The sequence below is a fragment of the Lissotriton vulgaris genome, chromosome 7 (assembly GCF_964263255.1).
Source record: "Lissotriton vulgaris chromosome 7, aLisVul1.2, whole genome shotgun sequence".
In the NCBI taxonomy this organism is placed as follows: domain Eukaryota; kingdom Metazoa; phylum Chordata; class Amphibia; order Caudata; family Salamandridae; genus Lissotriton; species Lissotriton vulgaris.
In genome coordinates, this window is record NC_141695.1 from 1,539,126,394 (window position 1) to 1,539,151,084 (window position 24,691).

Here is a 24,691-nt window from a genome sequence, read left to right on the forward strand (position 1 = left end):
GGGGCGAAGCCCGGGCAAAGGGCGGGGCCTCTACGGCCCTCATCGGCTAGAAGAGGCTGGGCTGGGCCAGAGATCCTGGTACATGGTGTACGTAAGTACCTGTCTCTGTTGTGTGCTCACCTAGTGATCATTCCTCATTACTGAATGGCCGCTGCGGCAATAAGCCCTGCATTAGTGGGGTTGGACAAAAACATCACCAACCGAACATTGGATGATTATTTCCTTAAACCATCAATGGACGGCAATAAGGAGCTTTCGCTAGCCGAGAGGAGGGCAGACCGCCGCCGTTCCATCGAGCGAATAAAAAACAGAACATTTTCTGAACCCATAATGTCCGTTTCTCTAGACGACGATCTGAGTAGCGCCTCAGTAGATAATACCTCACTGACCTGCAGCATACCCTTGCTCCTCCAAGAATGTTTAGCTCCGGCATTGTCACCCACTCATCCTCAAGAAATCGTCCCTACAGTATCCACCGAACAGAATAATACCTCCAAGATCCTAATATCCCCCACAATAAGGCCTGGCAAAGTTGTACGAGGTAAAAGCTCTAGGCCAGTGACAGATAAAATGCATGGTCCACCCCCACCCAAAAGAAGAAGGAAAACCATAACAGCTAACAAGCCCAAAACAAGTCATACTGACTTTGGCAAAAAGAAGAACACTGTTACATTACCTTCTATGGGATCCTCTGTCACAAACCAAACTATAACAGTTAGCCCTACTCTACCGTCATCCTTACCTCAAGTAACCACAGACTCTGATTCCACCCTTATCCAGATGGAGGAGGATTTGCAACCCGCCCCCCCTAAGTCGCTTCTGGACAATATTGAACTGATTATACGTAGTTACATGCTTGCCTTGTCAGATAGATTTAAGGGGATGGAGGCACGTCTAGGAAAAATTGAGGGGGATTTGACTGCGTTAGGGAATCTTGTACGTTCACAAGGTCAGTCTAAAGTACAGCACCAACAAGGCACAATAACAACCCAACCCCTCTTAAAAAATACCGCGTGTCCCACGCTGCCCAAACCTAGCACAAGTAATAGCCAGGCTGTTGTAGTAACTTCAGCCACCCCTAATTCCATAAATGCGGCACCAAAAGCACTCGGTGGCAACACCGGTAAAAACCCTGTAACAACAACTTCAACTGATGTACAGGGTAAACCAACCACCATACTACCAACTATCTCCGCAAATATCCCACCCAGAGAACTTAGACCTGAAGGGAAGGAGAATAATTGGGGAAGAGGGGGACCGTCTAGGACACCACCGACAGAACTTCCCCCAGAAGCATTACCATATGTGGTTATACTCACCGGGGTCCCAGAATTGCCCAATGGCAAAAGAGAGGGATATTCACAGTTAAAAAACAAAATAACGCATTGGCTTTCTCTATATAGACCCAAACCCATTGCGATTAACGGTGAGATAGTGCACGTCCGGCGTCTATCCTGGCTGGGGGGCAGAACAAAGGACATTGGTGGTGATGTCGAGGTAATAAACTTTAGAGACAGGAGAGCCGTACAACATATCCTGAATTGGCCCTATGGAAATGAAAAGAACTGCATTGTACCACGCCCCCTGACATATTTTTATCCCAGAGCCACTGTCTTTCCTCCACAACACTATAACAGTAATACCTTCTCTTCTTCCCAGTTTCCCAACATTGAGTCGGCTCTAAACCCCGTATACATGCACCCACTGGCTCCACCATCAGCCATACCTGGGTGGAACACCATACCTTTTAACCACAATACTGGCTTCAATGGGAACATGTCAAGCCTGTTACCATTTACGCCTTTAGAGCTCTCCAACAGGTTCACGGTTTTCAGCAGCCTAGAGGACTGCGATTGATGGTTAAGGAACGCAGAAGCTACGGGGGGCGGGGTAAGTGCCTCATGTAAATCAAGGTCATCTGAGAAGTTAGGGGGTCGGTGTCATGTTATAAATTCACATACTGCCCAAACCACCGCTGATAAAAATAGTAGCCCCCCTAAAATATCACTCACAGTGTTAACAGGGGAAAATGTGGTGCCCCCTACACCATCCTCAGACATAAAGGTAGTTACTAGTGTTATATCTGGGCCCCGGGAGCCGGATGCAGTGGGTATTGTGGGCCCGGTGGTGGCAACCGTAACGTCGCCTATTTTAACACCCTCACAACCAATTAGAGAGTCTGCTGTTTGTCCTGCACTCAATGACAGTGTAAAATTAATTTCCTGGAATATTGCAGGTTTGGCAAATAAGTTACTATGGTCGAAAAACCACTGAAACACAGCACAACTTGGGGGTAACCATAGGAAGCAGACCCTACTCTCCTACAGCATGAAATCACAAAGCAAGGTCAACCCTTCAAATGGTCCGCTAGGTGTAATTACGCGTTCAACAAAATCAAAGCTGCTGTAAGGTCAGTCATCATCAAGGCTTACTGCAACCCTTGCAGTTAGACAGAAATCACTGTGGATGTAAGTTCCATGGGACTTGGAGCTATACTATCTGAATATTACAAAGGCAGTGACCAACTACACCTAGTGGAGTATGCTAGCGACAGCTTAACTGACACTGAAAAGGCATACTCACAGCCAGAGAAGGAAAGCCAGGCAGTTGTCTGTTAGCACATCTTCATCTATGGGAAATGCTTCACACTCATTATGGATTAGTCTCTCATAACCATATTCGTAACCCTGAGATAAAATACCACCCCGGATTGAGTGATAGGTAATTGGAATTCAGGAATACATTTACACAATTGTCCACAAACTGGGAAAAGCAGCAAATCCAGCGGACTACTTCAAGACATCCCAGGACATCCTCCAGAACAGAATACTTGCTAGCTGAAGAATACATTCATTTTGTTATTGATCAGGCAAGACCACTTGCTGTCGAACTGGAGGCCATCACCGAAGCCACTGCAGAGGATGCTATTCTCTTGGAAGTGGCACATTGCCTCCAAAAGAACATGTGGAGACACATGGAAGAGCACACAGAACTGGCTGCCTTCCGAAATGTTAAAGAGGAACTGACAAATAAATATTAAATATTGTAGGGCTTAGAGCCAGTCCCTGCGGCACCCCCTGGCATAGGGAATGTGTTCAAGAGCTGTAGGGGAGGGAATACAAATATCCAAACCGCTGGAAGACGTTTGGCAACATGTATTGGTTGACTTCTTTGGCTCTCTACAGTCAGGTACAGTTCATCGTCATGAGGGATGAATATTCAAGATTCCCAATTGCCCAACAAGATTCATCTACCAAAGCAGCTATCACCATACCATTACTTGATGGAGTATTTGCAGCTTGGGGCATTCCCAAAGTGGTAAAAATGGACAATAGTCCTCTATTCAATGGACACGAATTTGCTGAATTTGCCAGTCACCTCAACTTCAAAATTTTATGTGTGAGGATGTCTGATTGGTGTGAGTAAACACATGTTGGTTTATTCAGTGTTTCTAAGTGTGTGGCTGAGTGGTTACAATGGTGGAGATTTAAGTGACTGTGTTCTTCATATGCAAAATAGGCTGGTGCTTTTTAGCAAAGACACAAGCGGTGTACCATTATAATCTGGTGCAAGGTGGGAGTGCTGAAATAAGAGTTTTTGTAGTGTAAACAGTGTACTACATTTATGTACAACAGTGTTGATCACAATAATACTGTGAATGGGTAAACAAATATAAGATATCATGGGAATGAACATGTTTATAATGCCCTTTAGGCCATGCACTAAAATATATTTTCTAAATGCTTGAAGACAGAGGGCCTATATACTCGAATTTGTAGCATAATGGGTTATATTTATAGTAGTATTATTGCAAGAGTGAAAAGTGGCATGCGGAACACGTTGCTGATTTACCCAAGTGTAAATCACAGAAAAATATGTACTTTCAAGTAGAGGACACCATTGGTCTCATCCAAAATGTGATGAGGGGCATCTGAGACTTTTTTAAGCCATGGCATGAACGTCCTGCATCCAAACCTGAGGAATTAACTTTCCAAAATCAAAGGCCTTTGCTCCAAGAGCTCTACTCTCAGTGGTGAGTCTGGCAGGTCCCCTCTTCTGCAGGAGGATTAGTGGGCAGCATTTTATGCCAGTATTCAGCCACATATCAAAAATGAATGGGCTCTGAAGCTTTAAAATAACTCTCTCAGGCTATGTAGAACACTTGCACTTAGTGGCATTGAAGAACACTGTCTTAAATTAGCAACTGGGCTTGTATTGTAAGCGGAAGTACTAATTGGAATAGCAGAAAATGTGCCATACACATTTCTAAATAAATTGGATTAATGTATAACCATCAACCATTCATTGGCATGTGTTTCAAGTATTGCACAACCAATTAACTATCTTAAAGAAAGATTCCTCCCATGTATGTAGGTCTTTATCTATATGAATTCCCATTAATCATTATCTTCATGAGTTCAATTTTTACCTCCCCTGTTTTCATCAGGCTGTGTGTGACATTGATCAATCATTTTTTGGGGTCCTTGGACAGTAATGGCATATGTTATAATTGATCTATTCAGGAAATTACATTTGTTCATAGACTGATTCAGTAATTACAGGAACTCAGCTTGCTCTTACCTGCAGATTTTAAAGAGGGAACTCTAATGTTATAGTACAGTATATATTACGATTGCTAAATTCCTTAAATCCTTCCACAGTTCTTTTAATGTTGCAAAGAAAGCTTTAGAAGAGAATCACTCCCACATTCTGGAACAATAAGGGACTTCCAGAATTGCTTTATCCCTGTACATTACTGAGTCCTCTTTCTCTGACAAAATCCCACTACTATTAGGACTGCCGCAAAATTGAGTCATTCGATGACTTTAGGATGACTCTTAGAATATTATCCTAATAACTTAAGATTGAGCACCTCTATTTTTTATCAAATCTAGTTAATGTACCTAGGTTTTGTTGTAAAATGAATCTTTAATTTAAGATGGCCAAGATATCCCTGATAGGGATTCCGATACAGAGATAGTGACCTTCTTACACTATTTTCCTGTGCAGACAGTGGGTGAGTAAGGTGTAGTTGCATCAACCCACAATTATCACTTAGTTTTGGTAGTGATTATAGTCAGGTTTAGCTTTTGGCAAAATATTTTCTTTTCAGTCCTTGGTAAGCAAATATGAATTCAATGGCAAATTCACCTTTTGATGATACACTTCTGCTTATCAGACACAGAGAAAAGAGCAAACAATAGGTGACATCTACCCATGAGGATTTGTAAACAATCCATGTCACAGTGATTTGCTGTCAGCAGGCAAACAGAATGGACCTAAACTAGAGTCAGTTCTGTTTGGCCTAAAAGTAACCTATTAGGATTGCTGCAACAATATGCTGCTTTTGCACTTCTCATTAGACTAAAAACTATGTCAATAAATAAGAATAGGCCCCTTTCTTATGGCCAACCAGAGGAGATTTGGGTTTGTGGGTAGAGCTGTGCCCACCAGAACTACATTTTGTTTTTCAGGTCCTTGTAAACCATGCTAATTGTTTTTGTTGTTTTGGAAAAGAATCCGATTGGTAGAGAAGGTTCACAGCTTTCACTCACCAATATTCACCTCATGGATAGGCTGTTACCTTAAATAAATAGTTCGTAGCTGGAAGGGCCTTCAAAAATGGAAGAGAAAGAGGATGAATTACATGGTATGCCAGGGGCCATTCAAAGTGGAACTACAAGACTGAAAGCCCATGAGGGACATTGTTATTTCATTTAAAGGTGCATAATAAAGTGATATTGGCACATAAGCGTGGCAGACTTCTGCAAGCAATACTATGCCATTTTTGCTTCAGTCTTGAATTGCTTAAAGGAGGGTATGGTTTATTTCTGTTGTAGTGAATGAGTGTATTTTGAAACAATCAGAATGTGCTCCCTCGCACGTCTGTCATTCCCACCTGTAACCCGCGCATGTGACCATTAAGGAAGGTGTGACAGGCTGAGCCACCACTAGTGGAAGTGGACAATAGGGATCAATCCCATATACGCCATATTAAGCAAAAATGGGCCCAACAATTACACCGTTTTATGCCCCGGGTGGGATGCCAAACTCACTTACTGTCTCCCCACTGGGCAAGAGGTTCTTTGGCAACTTTCAACCCTAGGGACATGTGCAGAGTCTGACCATATGGCCGGGAACACAGAAATCTCTGTATGAAAGTGTGTGGGGCATTCTTAATGGCCACACTGTAACTAAGTAACCTGTGCAACTGACTGCTGCCATTATTTTAATACAACCTACTGCAGTGGTTTGGACACAGTGTATCCATTTTACATTTCCATGTGCACAGAATGGTGGCACACCACAGGTTTCCCAATAGGTATAACTAAATGTGTTTTAGAAATATGATTTTCTGGTGCTACTTTTAATTATTTAAATATTTAAAAATATATATTTTAAATTATTTGAATTAATTCACGTTTAAATGTATGCTTCCTTTGTTTCACTAGGATATATATTTTAGGACCAGTAGAAACTCCCTACGAATTAGAGAGGCCTCAATTTCGATGGGCAGATTAGTTATCCTTTTGCTGTTTTTCCTGGGCTATGTTGAGTAATAAATACAGTAAATTAAAATTGATGGTGTTATTCGATCTCTTAAATGGAAATCACCAGTACCTTCTCTCTTCTGATATGCTTGTTCAAGAATCAGTCCCCTTCTGTTGAGGTGGTCTTTATCTGACAATTGGAACCTGTCTGAATAATCTGCCTAAATATTTTGTAACACGGAACTTGTGATCACATCGTTTGAATTACTAAAAGCTCGAAAAATGATTTTTCTTCCTAAACAGAGTTAAACGCTCTGAAATGTACACCCTACATTTGACAAACTCAGTATACCCCAACACATTTTTAAACAAAACATACTTGCTCTGTTTTTGTGCATAGGTATTTTATGTGGAGTGGGCTGTCACCAATGGCCTGGCTAGACCTTCTGCTTGTAGGAATGTAGGAGCGGGTAGGGGTGGGGGGTGCTGGCGATTCCTGCGTTTGTTGCCCCCGACAGCCGCCGGTAAGAGCGGGGAGAGTCCCCCCCAAAAAACTCATGTCGCACGGGGCAGACCACCCCGCTCTTGCTACACTACTGTCTGTCACCACTGTGTCTAGTTTGCGCTTTCAAAGCCACAAATAAAAGTAAAAGAAAATAAATTACCTTATATGCAGCCCGGTGGCAAGATTAATACATAATCGCCCTCAAGAACTCCTACAGTTTAGAAGAAAGGTGAAAACTTGGCTCTTCCCTGGCTAGCCTACCCTCTCTGTCTCTGCTTCTCGCTTCCCTCTAGTTTCTGTCAGCGCCAGGATGCCTGCAATGGCGACAGTCGCGCTTTATAAATTCTTAAAATAAAATAAAATAAGAATATCAAGGTACACACATGATTCAGATGACAAATCGTTTCAGAAGAAAAATAAATGCTTTTTTATGTGGTACTCAATACTGAATACACTTGTTTGATATCAACTGGATTTTCCTTCCAGAAATGTATAGTATTACATTGATAAAGAATGTGTTACCAACAATTTTAAACCTTTCTAAAAAAATCTTAATATGCACTTTGACATGTATTTCTGTTTTTTTTTCTAGTGGGCCTAATGAACGGGGTCCCGATTCCATCCTTGGATAACATATCTCTGACTGAAACAGAAGTCAAAATAGATCAGGTGAGACCATGGTTCTGATGATCAAAGAGTATTGGACAATATGTAAGAGATACGTTTTGGAAACGTAATTGATAAAATCCTTACTTCCAGTAGCTTTATAAGGGTGTGCAGAAGACAGAAGACCACAAGCAAAAATACATGGACCCTTATTTATGAGGCCTTGCGTCAGTTTTTTCGCCGCCGGTGCGTCACTTTTTGTGACGCACCAGCGGCGTACAAAATGCGCCTTGTTGCGCCATATTTAAAAAGTGACGCATCTAGGTAGATGCGTCACTTTTTAAACCCCTACGCCACATTATACCTGCGTCAGGTATAATGTATGCAGAGGGGGCGTTCCCCCGCAAAAAGCCTCGTAATAGTGACGCAGTGAAATCTATGAGATTTCACTGCGTCTCTTTTAGGATGCTGTTGCGTCAAAATCTTGCGCCTGCTTACACAGCAGGCGTAAGACTGACGTAAGCCCTTTCACATGGGGCTTACCCCATGTGAATGGACGCATTGCTGGAGTTGCGTCACTTTTGTGACACACTCCAGCAATGCGTCACTTTTGCGCTTACAGATGCGTCAGAAATACTGACGTATCTGTAAGTCCTTGCGACATGATGCGTCATACATTAAATATGACGCATCATTGGTATCGCAAGGAGTGCGCAGTGAAAAGTGACGCATCGCTGTTTTCACGCAGCGATACGTCACTTTTCATAAATGAGCCCATTCTTTATTTGGGCCACCTGGCCCCACTGCTCTTACCTGCATGGGCACGACTGTTTACTGGGTGCGATAAATAGCACTTATTACAAGTTTCCGGAGAATAACATGCAAATATTGGTGTTTAATGCACCATTATATGCATGGTACAGTAAGTACTGTATGGATTTCCCCCCTGTTAAATAACGAAGGATGAGGTATTTCACTCATCCAATAATAATCTGATGTGTTAAGTAACACTCAACTTGTAATTCAAACCTGTGCATAAATATGTGTTTATACACAGGTTGGAAAAAAATGACTGACTCATAATTAGTCCCTTAGAAGCAAAATCGGAATGAGCCGGATGGAGTAGCTGGAATAAGAGGCATATTTTCTCCCAAATAGGAGGGATGTAGGGAGGTGTAAGGAGTTGTTTAGGTAGGGATAGGGAGGCTATAGGCAGGGCCATGTACCCATCTATAAAAGAATAATCACACTACTATTCACAAACTGTACTTCTGAAGGTACTACAGACAATAAAGGACAAAAATAGTACTAAATTATTCCTGCTCAGAGCTTAAGTAAGCCCAGCATCACATATGGCCAACCCCCAATACTGCAACACCACACATATAAAGTAATTAACACCCACATGAAACATTGGTAAAGTAAATTAAATTCAAATAATTAAAATAGTTACAATATGAATAAATATAATGTAATGTTAAAAATAAAAACGCTCCATATGGTACAGTAAAGGGAACTTTTCCCTTTACTTTATTATATTGAGATTTCACTCCCAACTGTGGAGTCTCCCTATGGTAAAGTATAGGGAAAAGTAAAAAAGGTTTAATAAAGTTTATTGAAGAAAGAAACATATTTTTGATGGGTCTAACATCATTGGTGTGGTTTTCATCCAACGTTGTGCCTTTCAAACTCTTGTTTTTGCTGAATTCATTTTTGCTGGCTTTAGGGTTCTGCACACTTTACCACTGTTAACCAGTGCCAATTGACTTGTGCTCTCTCCTTTTAACATGGTAAAATTGACTTACACCCAATTGGTCTATTAAATTTACTTGTAGTAAAGTAGTACTACATGTACCCAGGGCCTGCAAATTAAACATACTAATGTGTCTGAAGCACTGATTGTGCCACCCACTTAAGTAGCCCTTTACACATGTCTCAGGCCTGCCATTGCAGTCTGTGTGTGCAGTTTAAACTGGCAACATGACTTGGCAAAATATACCTTTTACAAAGTTAAAGTAGTACCATGCCCACAAGATTAAACAGTAACCTGGCGTTGCAGCGCACCAGGGAGGCATTCGACTTCTCCTGGTGGGCCCGATGATGAAGCATGTCACCACCCAGGGTGGTGAGTGAGGGCTTCCAAGAAATCCCTGAGAAATTCTTATTCAGGTTGATTTGATTTTCTTTTCTTCTCTGTGCTGGACACTACTATCCCTGTGTGGGCACTCTTCTGTTGATTGTAACTATTACCTGGGGGACCGAGAGTGCCTCTTCCCTCTCTCTCTAGTTGTTGTTATTGTTCTAACTTAGATGAATTCAAGTTCAACTGTGTTAGCAATTAATCAAAGTACTAATATATAGTCAAATTGTAAATAATATAATAATGATTTGTTTGTAGATCACCGCATTGTTTTCAAAAATGCTAATTCTCATCAAATTACAACAACAATGATTGCTTAAGTCGTACTTTAGTTTAGAAGCAAGAGTTGGTTAGTTAATACCCAATGCATTTCGGGTGATCCCACCCTTCATCAGGGGTAATGGATAAGCAAACCAATGGCTCAGCACAACCCAGAGGGAAGAAAAGCAAACGGGTGAGTATGCACCTTGTTGCAGCGGTTCCGCCCAAAAACAGAACTATGCGTAGGATTGTGGGACCTTAGTGCATAGGGAGTGAGTCATCCTACCACGTTAGTACCCATGAGCACAGGACCAACTAGCTATAAGGTGTCACTTGCTCTCCTACTCATTCACAGAGAAACAAGTGATTAGACACCCCAGAACTCAACACTCACGAATCTCTTAGGAATTACGGTTGCAAGACACACCCTTTTGCTCGCACTGTTGTACTTGTCCACAATAAGATCTGACTGAGACACAACCAAGTTTAAAATATTTATTTTAACTAACGTGCTCTAATATGCAGTATATGTGCCACAATATGGTCGACATAGCAGTTAGTCTATAAATCATGAAAGGAGATGTCATGATGAAAAGTCAGTATAGCCTAACCGCCCTCCCCTTTCCTAGAAGCAGTAATATTATACATTAGAAGACCTCTGGGCTTTGTCTGCGGACCCCATACCTTAGCCTATAGATCGTAGATCTACATCATAGATGCTGTCTCGCTCTTCTCCATGGAAAGGTGCATCTTTAAGTGTATGCTACCTATTTGTGTATTCCAATAAGATCAAAGTATTTTTCCCAAACCACAACTGCATTAGTATGTTTTGTCTAGGTGCTAAGGCCTGGCCAGAACAGAATAACAAGGGGCATTGTGGTTCGGCCTTGCTCACAATGTTCAGACTAAATCCCAGGAAACTGCAGAGTGTGAACACAGCAATAGGTTCTCAAGTGAAAACGGCAAAAGAGACATGAGTCATGTAGTAACGTGTGCAAACCAGCGGACAACTTGCAGGGTGCTCATGCTAACTTAGAGAAAACGAGAATGTCCTGCTGAGCCATGTGACAACTTCAATTCTTTCGAATCTGCTGACTCGAAGCAGGCGGTCTTCCTGCTACGGTCGACTTGACAGAAAGCCAACTTGTAATTTGGACAGTGGTAAACTTGTCTGTACTGGCCTCTGACAGCTGATTTCCCCCCTTCTGTTGTCTCAGAGGTGAGCGAATGGTTTCTGGTGCTCCAGCAGTGTTTAGTTCTGTAAACTGCCGGCATTGTAATACAGCAGGGCGACCGCCAACTAGGTCGCAGATTTTCGATGCCATTTCGATGCTGGTTCCCTTAACATCAAACTCATAATCAGGCCCTTAATCCTTTAAGCCTACAATAAATGATAATGTCTACACCAAGACACCACCATGCCAAGGGTGCATATTTTTCCTGGGAAAATGGTATCACATTCTCAAAAATTCCAAAATAGCTAGTTGCTTTCCCATTTCTTGCACACATTGCTCATGTTTTGATTTATTAAGTCTATTTCCCAGTGGATGTGATAGGAATCTTCCTACTGGGGCTGTACAGGAGTAATAAAGAGACCAGACAACGAAGAATTGGACATAGTTCCAGAAGTCCAAGTTGCTCAAATACCCAATATTCTTTAGTACATGACATGACCTGACCATCTTTTGTAATGTTGACATGTGGAGCTTAACAGTTAGGTTTAAAAGGGGATTTATTTTTCTTTGCAACTTATTAAAGCACCATAAATCACCTAATATTAGAACACCTTTGACATTTTCAAGTTGTAATGTCATTAAGGAGTAGCAAAAACAGAGAAGCGATAATTTACTAGGATTAAATTGACATTCTAGGGATGCATTTGAAAAGAAAGCATAACCAATGCAAGAGCTATAAACACAGAAGAATCATTATAAAAGAGTGATTTGTGAAAAACACATTCTACATTGATGAACTTTTGTTTAAGTATCCAATATTGACTGAGCATACTATTCTCCACAGGGATCCGTTTTGATTCTCACTGACATGTTCTACATTCCATGGAGAAAATCGCTCAATGGCCAACCGTTGATGGTATGGAATGCCGAATAAGAAGCACCTATGATCCTGCGTGATTCTATACATCTTCTGGGGCAAAGCACACACATGTTTTTAGGACTGCTCTATGAAATTTTCACTGATTTTTGTTGGTGTTCGGGATTCAAAATTTGTCCTTGTTGAGGAAGCATTTGAGCATTTGTTCATGAGGATAGAGAGCATCAAACGGAGAATAATACCTTTTGATATTCTCCAACTACTCATACATGTCGGAGAGTTGTGTTGTTTCAGGTTTATCCTTTTGTTAAAAATCTTCCATTCAGCCTTGTTTTCTGTGTACCTGTTTTTTTTCCTTTAAATAAGTAGTCTATAAATATAAGCCAAAAAAACGTGCAATAATACCTGAGGTAAACAGTATGGGGCATAATTACAAGGGCCTTTTTCTCTTCTTGTTTGGCTTACAAATCCAAAAAAGCAGAGATAAAACCAGTGCCTATTTACAAGAGGGTGCTAACATGCGTAATCGCATGTTAGCACCCTTTTTCCCAACGCCTCCCTCCAATGACATGCAAAGTGGGTGTTACTGGGCGTACCCCGGATGGACTACCTTGCAAATATCACTGATGTTTACTTCGCGATATTTACTAGGCAGCCCACATGATTTTAGCACACGTTAAATTTTAGCGAAAACGGCTGTTTAAGCCAAAACCTAACGTCTGCTAAAATCCTGACTTATTTAAATACAAAGGTGGTTCTGTTGGGTGAAAACAATCACTTTGAAAAAGACTACATAGGCACAGTGTTCTTTAATATTATCTGTGTCTTTCAGCCCCTCTTGGCGGGTCCGTGCATTCTATTAATTATACAGTCACTCGCTGCCCCTTACATTGTTTTCAGGATTAGTTTATATCCCTTTGCGTGCCATTAGATGAGATTAGCTAACAGATACCGGGATCATGCATTTCTATTTATTATACAGTCATGCGCTGTCCCATATATTGGTTTCAGGATTAGACTATATTCCTTTGCGTGCCATTAGATTAGATTAGCTAACAGAAACCGGGATCATATATCTGATCCATCCCTTCTCTTCCCACATTAGGTGTGACCTTTTTGGCAACCCACCAGGCTGAGATCTCTCCTCCTGCTCCTCATGTGAGTATCACCGCTCACACATGTCATTAGTGGCGTTAATCCCGATTCAATTCCTCTCTGAAACACCCCCTTTTGCCTTTCATACTGTCCCCCCCTCCTACTTCTCTTGATAAAGACCTGCCGCGACAACCAACTGGGGCGCACCAGGGTCAAATCGTCGACGCTTTACCACTGGTCCAGATACTCCGGGAGCATGTATATGAACCTTTTTGTCTCCTTGGAGAAGAATTAATACTCTGGCCACCCCTATTCCTTGTATATATTTTGTATATATGTGTCACTGTATTTGATGCACTGAGCACTTTGTTCACCACCAGTCACATTTCCCACACTTGTGTGTTGTTTAATGGTCCGATCATCCTTTATTGAAACCTTTGGCATCATTGAATGAATTAATTCAGATATAAAATGTTTGTTTTTGATTAAAATAAAGCATTGCTGGAAATCAATTCCTATTTCTCTATATGTCCATGTTTCAGAGAGTTTGTTTTCAATATGTATTGAGCGCACCAAGCCTTTTTCAAAGTGATTGTTTTCACCCAACAGAACCACCTTTGTATTTAACCACGATTACCCAGGTTCTGAGGGACACAGGGTCACCCCTTTCTATTTAAACCAAAATCCTGACTTAGCCATCTCTAACATAGGGGGTGGATTATGCTGATACGACCCTGTGAGTCGTATCAGCAAGGTTATTGCCGTTTTGCAGGGAACATCGCCGGAAAACCAGCGATGTTCCCTTTAAAAGGGCGATACCCTCGCTATCTGTGGGATTTTTATCGCCCTGGAGAAACGCGTTGTTAGTACCGCGCTACCAGGGCGATAAATTCCAGAGATAGCCTGGGATAATATAATTATCGCTAAGCACGGCCAGCGATAGTTATCGCTGGCCGTTGTTAATATACCCCAGTATTTTTACAAGCTAAAATACTTGCCGGTTGATTGACATGTGGCAAATCATGATCTCCTTACAGCAGTCTACAATAAATGTTTACTAACTTTCATTATCATGTACCATATTTACATTAAATTTGTGTTGTAAAGACAATGGTACAGTCAGCCAAGGAAGCTCTGTTTTCTTTGAACGCTGGAAGAAATACTCAAAATAAATTGAAAAGAGAACAAACTTGGACAATACTCATAAATATTTTAGCATTTTTTGTCTTATAGCTCAATTCTCGGATGAGTTAGCAGGAAAAATGCAAAATTTAGAGTTTTCATATGAATTTAGGTAGTAGATAGCTAAAACGATGAATATGTAGTGTCCATGCCCACAGCACACTGAATGAGTATTTGTTTTAAGAATGTAGTAAAAGGTTAACTGTACCTCAAAGGGAACAAACCAAGCAGCTTCCTTTGATTTTAGAGCCAACTCACTTTAATAGGAGATGCCACTTTTCATAATTATGTGATGTTAAAAGTCCTGGGTGTGCATCATGAACAACAGTTTTTTGTGTGGAGCCATGTAATTTAGTGCTCCGTGCATGTATATGCATGCTATACTCAATGCATGTTTAACAGTGTTGATCTTAGTGCAATTATTATTAATCAAATGTAGTAGGTGTTTGTATTTACCTTAGAAGAGAGCCACCCATATATTATCAATATTCAATCAACTTACTCATGCTAATTGCACTTGTGTTGGAGCCATATAAATCTAAAATTGGCCTATCCTGTAACCAGGCCTGAGGTGCATGGATTTCACCTATATAAAATGGTCTGCAGGTCTCACGTTTTTCTCCTTCTGCAGGTGTCTTATCAATATACTTGTTAGCTAGAGTCGGCTCATTGTTATTGCACTGGAACTGTTAGATAGCTAGCCATTAATTGAAATTTAGCTGTTGACACACAGACGGTGATAGTGGGAGAGTGGACCAGTGATACATCCAAAGCTGTGCAGATGTGTGTTTCATTGTCCATCTCTAGGAAACTAGGGCATCTGCTTGCTCTCAGAGAACGACCGTAGCTGATTGGACCATTTGATAGGAACCAATGTGACAAGCCTTTCAGAGCTTTTCCTCACATATTAATTATGTGTCTCATAGAGTAGTTTACCAGACCCTGTATTGACTTCAGTGAGAGAAGATCTCTTCTTTATTCTGTTGATTTCCCTGCCTGGGGTTTAGAACTTCAAACTTGAGCATCTGTGCCTATCCCATGAACCTTAAACTTAGTTTCTTTTAGGCGATCACCTTTCTCTTAGAAATCCCTTGCTCCCTTTTCGATACACTTTTAGAACAGGGAAGTTATGTTATGGAACCTGTCTACCAAATATTCTGTCTTCAGTATGTTGTCATATTTTGCATCATTTCCTCTGCAATAATAGAAAAAATCAGTTGCAAAATCATTTGAATACAAATGTTAACATTATAAACTGACAAACTTGCTGATTATTGATTGATTTGTATCTTCAATTAGATTTTGTTGATAAAACCCTTCTGGATTGGACACCATTCTCTTGTATGTCTTTGTGGTGCCACATTGGTCTCACCATAATTGATATGACCAGACAAGGATCCTTTTTGATGATTACGCTAAGTGGCTGATTTTTAAGGATCCCTGATCCACCATGTGTTTGTACCGTCAAAAGCGCATACAGAGAGAAATGGTTTCCCTTTTTCTGTTTTCAAGCTGTGGAGTCTGGAGATCGTGCATTAACTTGGAGAAATTCCACGTTTAATTATGCAACGTATACAATGAAAAATATGAAAATGAAGACTCAGCCCTGCTCTGAGCAAGTGCAGCTGTTCATTATATGTTCTGTTCTTTATTCCATATCCTACTGTGGCTGCTTGCACTGCACTGGCTGGGTACGCGCCACATGCGTTTCTGATTGGTAGGGTGGAACCAATTGAAAGTTAGGCAGGTGGAGTCTGTATGAGCTTCTACCCTTTAATTCATCAGCATGGATACGTGCAGCGGGCACACCAAAGGTGTGCCCATGACAAACCCTTCTGTACCGTACCCATATGGGGCCAGGGGCCAGTCACTATGCCCGTAAGCTGGCTTACTCCTCTAGGGATCTCAGAAACCTGTTCGCAGGAAGATTCTACTTGAGCCACCCATACTTTCAAAACTACACAATTTAGGCATTTTTAATCAGAATCTACCTATGATTTGGACACCAAATAAGAGCTTAATCCCCAAGTTAATCAAATCAATTCCTGAGTCTATCATTAAGTCTTCGCTGGTACTTGTTAACCCCTTCGCTCCGTCATGAGCACAGCTCAACAGATGCTCGTGACGGAGCGGTTCCGTCATGAGCATGGAAGGAGTTAAAGGGAAAGGTAACCAACTCACTGTTATTTATCTCAATACGCGGTCTCTGGCAAAGCATCAACTAAGATTTTCCATTTGGTCAACTCTGATTCCCCATATATTTTATTTGTGACAGAGACTTGGCTGACAGATGACTCAGTGCCAGACATTCTGGAAGCCCTCCCTGAAAATGTCTATCTGCTGAGTACCAACAGTCCACAATGAAAAAAAGGTCGAGGAGTGGCAGCAATTGTCAAAAATACCCTATAATTGACAAACGTCCTCCACTACCGCTTCCTTAGGTGGACAATATTGTGATTATACTTGACTCTCCTTTTCCCCCGCTGCTATTTGTCCTTATATATAGACCACCAGGGCCTAAGCAGAATTTCCCCCAACTTGTGGCTGCATCATTATCCAAGCTGGCCGTCGATCATGCAAAAATTCTTCTCCTTGGCGATTTTAACTACTGCCCAAATGAAGACAGTGGTGGCCAATTATCTCCAGACCTGACTGATGTTCTAGCCTCTCTCAATCTTGTCCAGCATGTATTTGTACCTACCCACATTAAAGGTCATACTCTAGATCAGGTCTGGTCTTCCAATTTACCCAGAGCTAACCTCACTGTCTCCTCTTTCATCTTGTCAGACCTCATTAAATTAATTTTAAAAGATTCATCCCTTTCTAAAGCCCCTACTCGCCAGAGTGCTCTCTCTAGAAACTGGAAAAGCACAGATTTAAACTCACTTTGCAACACACTGATCTTTCTCCTCCAATCCCCACTGTAGAAGTGTGGCTCAGGGGTTAGAGGCGGCAGACCTGGAGCTTGAGTTCGGCCCTGGACCAGGGTTCAATACCCCGCCTCGGCGGGTCTTGGGCTCAATAATTCCACGGACTCGTTAATTCTCGCTCCGGTGCCTTCTCGACTCACGGGTTCACACTCTTCGACTCTGGGCAATAGCTTGCTTAATCTCCACATCGGCCCCTTGCGGTGGGATGCCTGGCTTTCACCTTGTGGATACCCTGCCAGGGTTATCTCATAGGGGAATACCAGGACGGGTTCCCTAAGCAAGCGCGGAGATGCCCCAGGGTAAGTCATGCGCTATATAAGCTTCATACATTTACATTTACATACCTGGAGGGTTACCAGGATGCAATATCAGACTGGCTTAGAGGAGCTGACAATATTCATGCTCCCCTTAAAAAAACAATACCTATCCACCACCACAAAGCTTCCAAATGGCTCTCAGCAGAGCTGAAAGCAGCAGAGCTTGAACTCCGGCAGGCAGAACGAAAATGGTGCTACACTTATCTGCCTGAAAATATGAACGTTTTCGTGCAACACCTAAAAACATACCATAAACTAATTTCACAAGCAAAATCTATTTTCTTTTCAAATAAAATTCTGACCTCAGAAAACATAACCAGGGTCATCGTTGAGGTGGTTGTATGTTGGAACAGCCGTTGCAATGCTCGGCTTTACAACGCAGTCTTTACAATGACCCTTCTTTACCACTGCATTCCCTTACCACGCAAGTCTTTACAACGAACAACCACTTTGCCTTTAGGGAAAGCATTGGACTTGGAGAGGTAGAAATTACTATTCAAACTCCAGTCTGTGCAAAAGTAGGGAAAGCTTTGGCCTTCGAAGTCCAACGCCGCTTTCCCTATACAAGTTGTTGCAAAGACTTGTGTGCTAAATGAATGCACTGGTAAATATGGTTTATTTTAGTGAGCACGTTGTAAGGCAGTACGTGGTTTAGACAAAGTTGAAAATGCTGTTTCCCCTTTAGATGTTTAGAGAAACTTCCAATCCTGACAGATTATCTCTACCTGTGGTTCCCACTCAAAATCTATGCAACAAGCAGAATTCTTTTTTGTTGAGAAAATAAAAGTAAAGAAAACAGTATTCCATCTAGTACACAAACTTTTGACATCCTACAAGAAGACAGAAATCCTTTTTCGGTCATCAGTAAACAGTGGCTCTCCAAGATGATGAACACAGTTAAAACAGGCTCACCAAACGATATTTGCATCCCATACATTCCCCCCAAAAGTTTCTTGTGCTTCCGGGACATAGCCATCTCTCTTCCTAACGTATCCCTAACCCAGGGCAAGGTGCCTCATTTCTTGAAGGAGTTGTGGTGCTCCCTCTTTTTTTTAAAAAAACAGGGATGACCCTGAGATACTAAAGAACTACAGGCCAATCTCTTTGCTTCCCTACTTAACTAAAATATTAGAGACCCATGTGGCTCAACATCTTTTTTCTTTTTTGGAGAAGGCAGAGTTACCTGATTCCCATCAGGGTGGATTTCTTCCTCCCATTTAACCAAGACAGTTATTCTCGCTGCAAAGACTGACATGAGAAAGGAAGCGGATAATGAGATCATTCGTGCACTGGTCATTCTAGAACCTTCACCGGCCTTTGACACAGTCCACCATGCTTTATTGATCGACGTGTCAGTACTTCAGGATTGTGTGGCACTGTTGTTGAGTGGCTGGCCTCCATTCTAAAAGACCAGGTTCAATTTGTCTCTCTTCCCCTATATTGTTTTGCTAAGGTTCAATTAGATTGTAGTGTACCACAGGGATTCTCCTTATCCACCCACTTGTTTAACAATCGCATTTGCCCTCTTATACACTCCCTTCAGGAGCAATACCTATGCTGATGAAATGCAGCAGATTTTCACCCTATGCAACACCATGGAATCTAAGACATTCTTTCAAAAAACATGCTTTCTAATCAAGCCTGGGGTAATTTTTACCAGCTGAAACTACCCTCAGAAAAAACAAAGTTGTGGTTACTAAAAACAAAAGAATCCAATGGAACCCCTCCTGAATTGGGTCCTCCACCTATGCCTAATAAATGGGTGAAAAGCCTTGGGAATCTCATTGATGAGGATCTATCCCACAATCATCAGATAGGGTCTTTGTCATCCTCTTGCTTCTTCCAAATTAAGAGAATAAGGAAAATTAGGAGATACTACACAGTGGAAGCCGCCATCCAAACTCTAATCGCGCTCGTGAGATCTTAGATTGATTATGCCAACGTGTTCTAACTGGGACTCTCTATTGGCCTAATCAACAGGATATAATTTGTTCACAATGAGGCTGCCTGGCTGGTCATTTGTCAGCCATGATACTGTCACACTAGCCATTGATGGAAAAGCTCCACTGGCTTCCAGTAGCTCGGAGGACTGTGTTAAAAAAGCCAGCATTCATTTTAAGGCTCTTTACTGTAAAAGTCCTGCCTTTGTGTCCTCCAGAATTCAGCGCTATTCCCCTAATTGCCATCTTAGATCGGCTCACCACAATTTAATTACGGTGTCAAGAAACAAAGGAAAAAAGCTAAGGGGGGGGGTCAGATTGTCCATATTGGCTCCCCTCACTTGAAACACTCTCCCTTCTGACATCAAATCATCATCCAATTATGTGAGTTTTAGAAAACTTTTTAAAACCTAGTTGTTTTTGACAAGCTAATGGCTAAAACCGATGCTAGCTGTTGTCTTCTGCTACCTTAGCGATAAGAGACCTTATGGTGAACGTTTCTCTCTACAAGTTTTCTGTATCATAACATAATCATAATATAACATATGATCCCTGCTCTACTCTTGATTAAATATGAATAGCAGCAACAGAAGCCAGTTACGACCCTTGTACCATATCTGGTCACTCAGCTGAATTCAGTGGCTGCTCTTTTAACATTAACGGGATGCCACTGCCCAGCTCTTCCACTATTTAAGCCACCTGTCAGTCTCAAATATTATCAGAGACCATGCCTCCATTTAGCACATTTAGTGCTCATTTTACGTTGCACGACCTGACCGTAAAATTTCCTTTGGACATGTTTACCAATAATATTCACTTAGGTAAACTTTTGTGCTCGAATTATTTGGCCTTAGTTGCATTGACAGTGCCCAGACCACTAATATTTGATTTCCCACCATTCTAATGAAAGTAAAGGCAAATATGTGCAAGCTGTATACTATGAACTTGACGCCTGCACACCTACTTGCGTAAGAGACTTTTGCGATTCATGCATAGTTTCTACATGCATAAATTACATGTAGAGGAGTCTGAAAATTGGCCACAGACAGGTTCCAGCTGCTTTCATTCAAATTAACCACAGGCAAAGAGGCAGACACAGCTTCACTATGCATCCACATTGTTCTTCTGTGCACATCTACTTGCGTAAGAGACTTTTGTGAATCATGCATAATTTCTACATGCATAAATTACACGGAGAAACGTCTGCACATTGACCATGGACAGGTTCCAACTACTTTCAATCCAATTAACAACAGGAAAAGAGGGAGACACAGTTTCACTATGCATGCACTTTCTTCTTCAGTGCACTGTTGAATAGTGCCACCCTGTGGTATTTTTGCTTGTTACCTGAGTTGGGCCCTCACAGCAGCAGTGGGTGTGGCGAACATTAGCAGGTCAAAGTCACTATTTCAACTACATTGTCAGAATATTGTTAAAAAAAACTGCAACTTTCCCCCATTAGAACCAGGGCCTTTTTTACAATAGGAGTTTATGTCCAGATGTATCAATTCTCATTTGCAAACGGGCTGATTCTCAGAATCGGCCCGTTTGCGAATTGGAAAAAGCCTTTTGGGCTGTATCATCTTCAAAGGTCATCGCAAAATAGAGAATTGCAAAATTTGCGATTCTCTATTTTGCCAATTCCTTAAATGCAATTTTGGAAGCACCAGAAATTTGCTATTTGGCCTTAAGGAATTGCAAATTACCACCAACTTCAAATTGTTGGTAATTTGCGATTTTCTTTAAAAAAGCACTTTTTTGATTTTTTTAAAGTGCCATATGTTGCACATACATGCCCTTAGGGCATTTATGTGCGCAAAATGTGCACACATGCATATTTCAGGGGTGCAGCAGGGTGTCCTTTTAGCACCCTTGCAACCTTGAAATTGCATTCTCTAATTGGTAATCGCAAATTGACACTGTCTTCCTATTAACTCCTATGGGCCTCCTAGCCCATAGGAATTAATTGGAGAGTATTCCTTAATTGTGAATCTCACTTTGCGATTCGCAAATAAGGAATATATAGGATCCGCAAAATTTTTTGCATATCCTAAATACATTGCATTTTACGATTCTCTAATTGCGATTCGCTAAAAATTGCAATTTGAGAATCGCAAAACTTTTTTGATACATATGGCCCTTAGTTTGTTATTTTATCAAAATGGTAACTTTTCTCAAGCATTTTGCCTGAAGGGGGCGCTCAAGGCACAAAAATATGAATACCTCCATCATTTATATAGCTGTGCTAAAAATTGCTGTCTGGTGAATGATATCCCAATGCATCTACGTGGCCGTTTTCTGCAGACACAATCTGTGACAAATCTTCTTTTTACTGCCTATTTGAGAAACGTTACAAAAGCAATTTCAATTTTATGTGCGACTGTCACTATGAACAAGGATAAGGACCATTCTACAGTCACTCATTGAACAAAACAGTGAAAAAATGAAAATGGAAGAGACAGGGAGGAAGGCAGAACACAAGAGGAGACCTGGGTGAGGTTGTACTGAAGGTCTCCACAAGGTTTGTAATCATGATTGGGGCGAAACTGCTGTTCATCTTTACAACTGGGTACTGAACGGCAATGAAAGCCAACCAGCAGAAACCTTCCATGTGATGGGACGCAGCATAGTAGTAAACTTCATGGATGTAAACAGAACTTGTGGGTCAGAAAGATTTCTGGACAGTGACAAATGGGGTGAAACACATGGAAAGAACACTAATATTCTCCTTGACTCTTGAAGGTGCAATTGACTGCAGAATAGTTGCTCATAACTGCCACGTCTTCTAATGGGGAAGTCCATGGCCACTGGGAGATTTTTGTCATTGAGGTTTAGGATGTTCGGAAGGTTTCTTAAGGAGGTGGTTGATGCACTGGCAAAAATATTCACCCTCCTGATTCAGATAAACTATTTTAGTATCAAGACAAATTGAGATTACGTTTGATGGGTTGGAAATCTATCTTCATCCTCACTTCTTTCCATACAGTCTAGATGGATATTCAGGAGCCAAATGTAAAGAAAGAAGGTATTGCTTGAGTCTCTAGCTTTCCTGGTGACCGGGTGTTTCAGACCAACAAAATTTCGCCCATATTCTATGAGGCCCTGAAGATTCGCAGTCTGTTCCCAGCGATGAAACACGTGTTGGCCTGTACAGAGGAACATTAAACTGGTGGACAACACCAAGAAATTTACGCCTTTTGAACTTTTATATTTGCACTAATGTTCTCCTACCATGAAAGTCTTGATGTGCGCAGTTAACTAGCTTAACCAAGACCAAATCTACCAAGAAGATATCGACCATATATAGTGCAGGGCTACGTTGTGTTTTGATATATTGATAGATGTATAGGATGAGAGATAGGGTAGTGTATTAGAAGGAGTAGTAGAAAGAAGTTTGAGATGAGTCAAAAGGTTGGGCTAGAAGATATATAGAGCGAAGCATAGGCTGAGATATAGGCTAGTGCATTGGAAATGCTAAATTAGAAGAAAGTGATAAATATATAGATCCATAAGTACATTGAAAGTATATAGATACATAAAAGAAGTAAGTATATTTAGATTAAATATATTGATAGAGGCACAGGATGAGAAATAGGGTAGTGCATTGGATATGCTTTTTCAGGAGAAAAGACACACAGATCCAAGTACATGGAAGGAACATAGATGCACAATGGAAGTATGTACATGTAGACCAAAGATAATTTTTATTTATTGATGAATATTATTATTATTATTATTATTTTTTTTTTTTTCTCTTAACAACATAATTATTTTACATGTTTTATAAAGTAATACACTAAGATAGGTACATATCTATAGCGGAAACAAATGCTTATATACAGAGGGATATGCTGTAAATTTCTTTTTCCGCATGGTGCTTATGTGGGGAAGAGCCAGATCTTGAGTAGTTTTCTGAAGATAAGGTGGTTATCGGTGGATCTTATGTTGGGGGGTAAAGAGTTCCATAGTTTGGCTGCTTGAACAGAGAAGGATGCGCCACCCATGTTTTTTTTCTTGTATGGTGGGATTTTGAGGCGAGATGCTCCTTTAGAGCGGAGGTTCCTTTGTTGAATGTGTTTGGTGATTTTATTCCTGATGAAGAGTGGTCCTTTTCCATGTATTGCTTTGTGGGTAATACAAAGCAGCTTGAACGTGGATCTTCTGGCAACCGGTAACCAATGCAGGGCTTTCAAGGCAGGGGAGATAGGGTCTCGTGGTTTGATATGCAAGAGTAGTCTGGCAGCCGAGATCTGAATCCGTTGTAGTCTTTTCATGGTCGTTAAAGGTGAACCGTGGTAGAGGCTATTGGCGTAATCGAGTTTGCATAGAACAAGGGAGATGGTAGCTTGGACCTTGTGTGGAAATCCCAAATGAGGGAAAATTCGTCTCAGCGTTTTTATAGTAGCAAAGCTTGATCTTGCTAGTTTATCCACTTGGACATTCATCGACAGCTTGGAGTCCATGTTTGAGAATGAGTTGGAGTGCTGTGTTGCTTTTGTGGTGTATCATTGTTGTGAGGTAGACTTGGGGAAGCAAAGTTGTGAGGTGTGGCATGTTGCTTATATTTTTTGTGTGTGTTAAAGGCGGAAGGTGTATGAGTCAGGGGAGGTGTTGCAGCATGTGGGTCATGTTGTAATGCTCTAAATTGTCCAATGGATGAGAGGCGGTTAGAAGAGAGGTGCTGTATTGCTGTATCTGTGTTAGGTGTGGTGGAAGAGTGAAAGCTTGGCATTGGAGTTTGTTCCTTTGTGGGCTTTGAAAGGTGGGTATATGTATGTATTTTGTGATGGTAAGTATTTTGAAGTGTTGCGCTCTGAAGATCTTGTTGTGCTGGTGTGTGTGATATGTTTTGCTTTTGAAGTGTGGTGAAAAGGGTTGCTGATGTATATGTTTCATGCACCTGATTTGGTTGTGTAGAATTGTTTGTGAGAGGAGGTTGTGACGTAGAGGGGGTGGTGATGTGTTTATGAGTAGAGTGTATGTTGTGTGTATGAGGGAATGAAGTAGAGGTGAGAGTGTTTATCTTAGACTGGTTTGTTTTAAGAGTTACAAAGTGTGGTGGTGTGCAGTGTGTGTGTTAGTGTTATTATGGTAGAAGGGAGAGGAGGGTGTTTGTTGGACAACTGATGGAAGGATCATTATATGTTTGTTTGTGATAAAAGGTGGACTGTT

General features: G+C 41.2%; 1 protein-coding gene across 1 annotated transcript in view; it reads left to right on the plus strand.

Moving 5' to 3' along the window:
* Positions 1 to 12,156, plus strand: part of LOC147705955 (bactericidal permeability-increasing protein-like) — a 168,549-nt gene extending 156,393 nt beyond the window's left edge. The window contains exons 15-16 of the mRNA XM_086929580.1: positions 7,589 to 7,665; positions 12,023 to 12,156. Coding sequence (XP_086785706.1) covers positions 7,589 to 7,665; positions 12,023 to 12,112 — 167 coding nt within the window. The 3' untranslated portion in view covers positions 12,113 to 12,156. The remainder of the gene's footprint in view (positions 1 to 7,588; positions 7,666 to 12,022) is intronic.
* Positions 12,157 to 24,691: the final 12,535 nt, after the last annotated feature.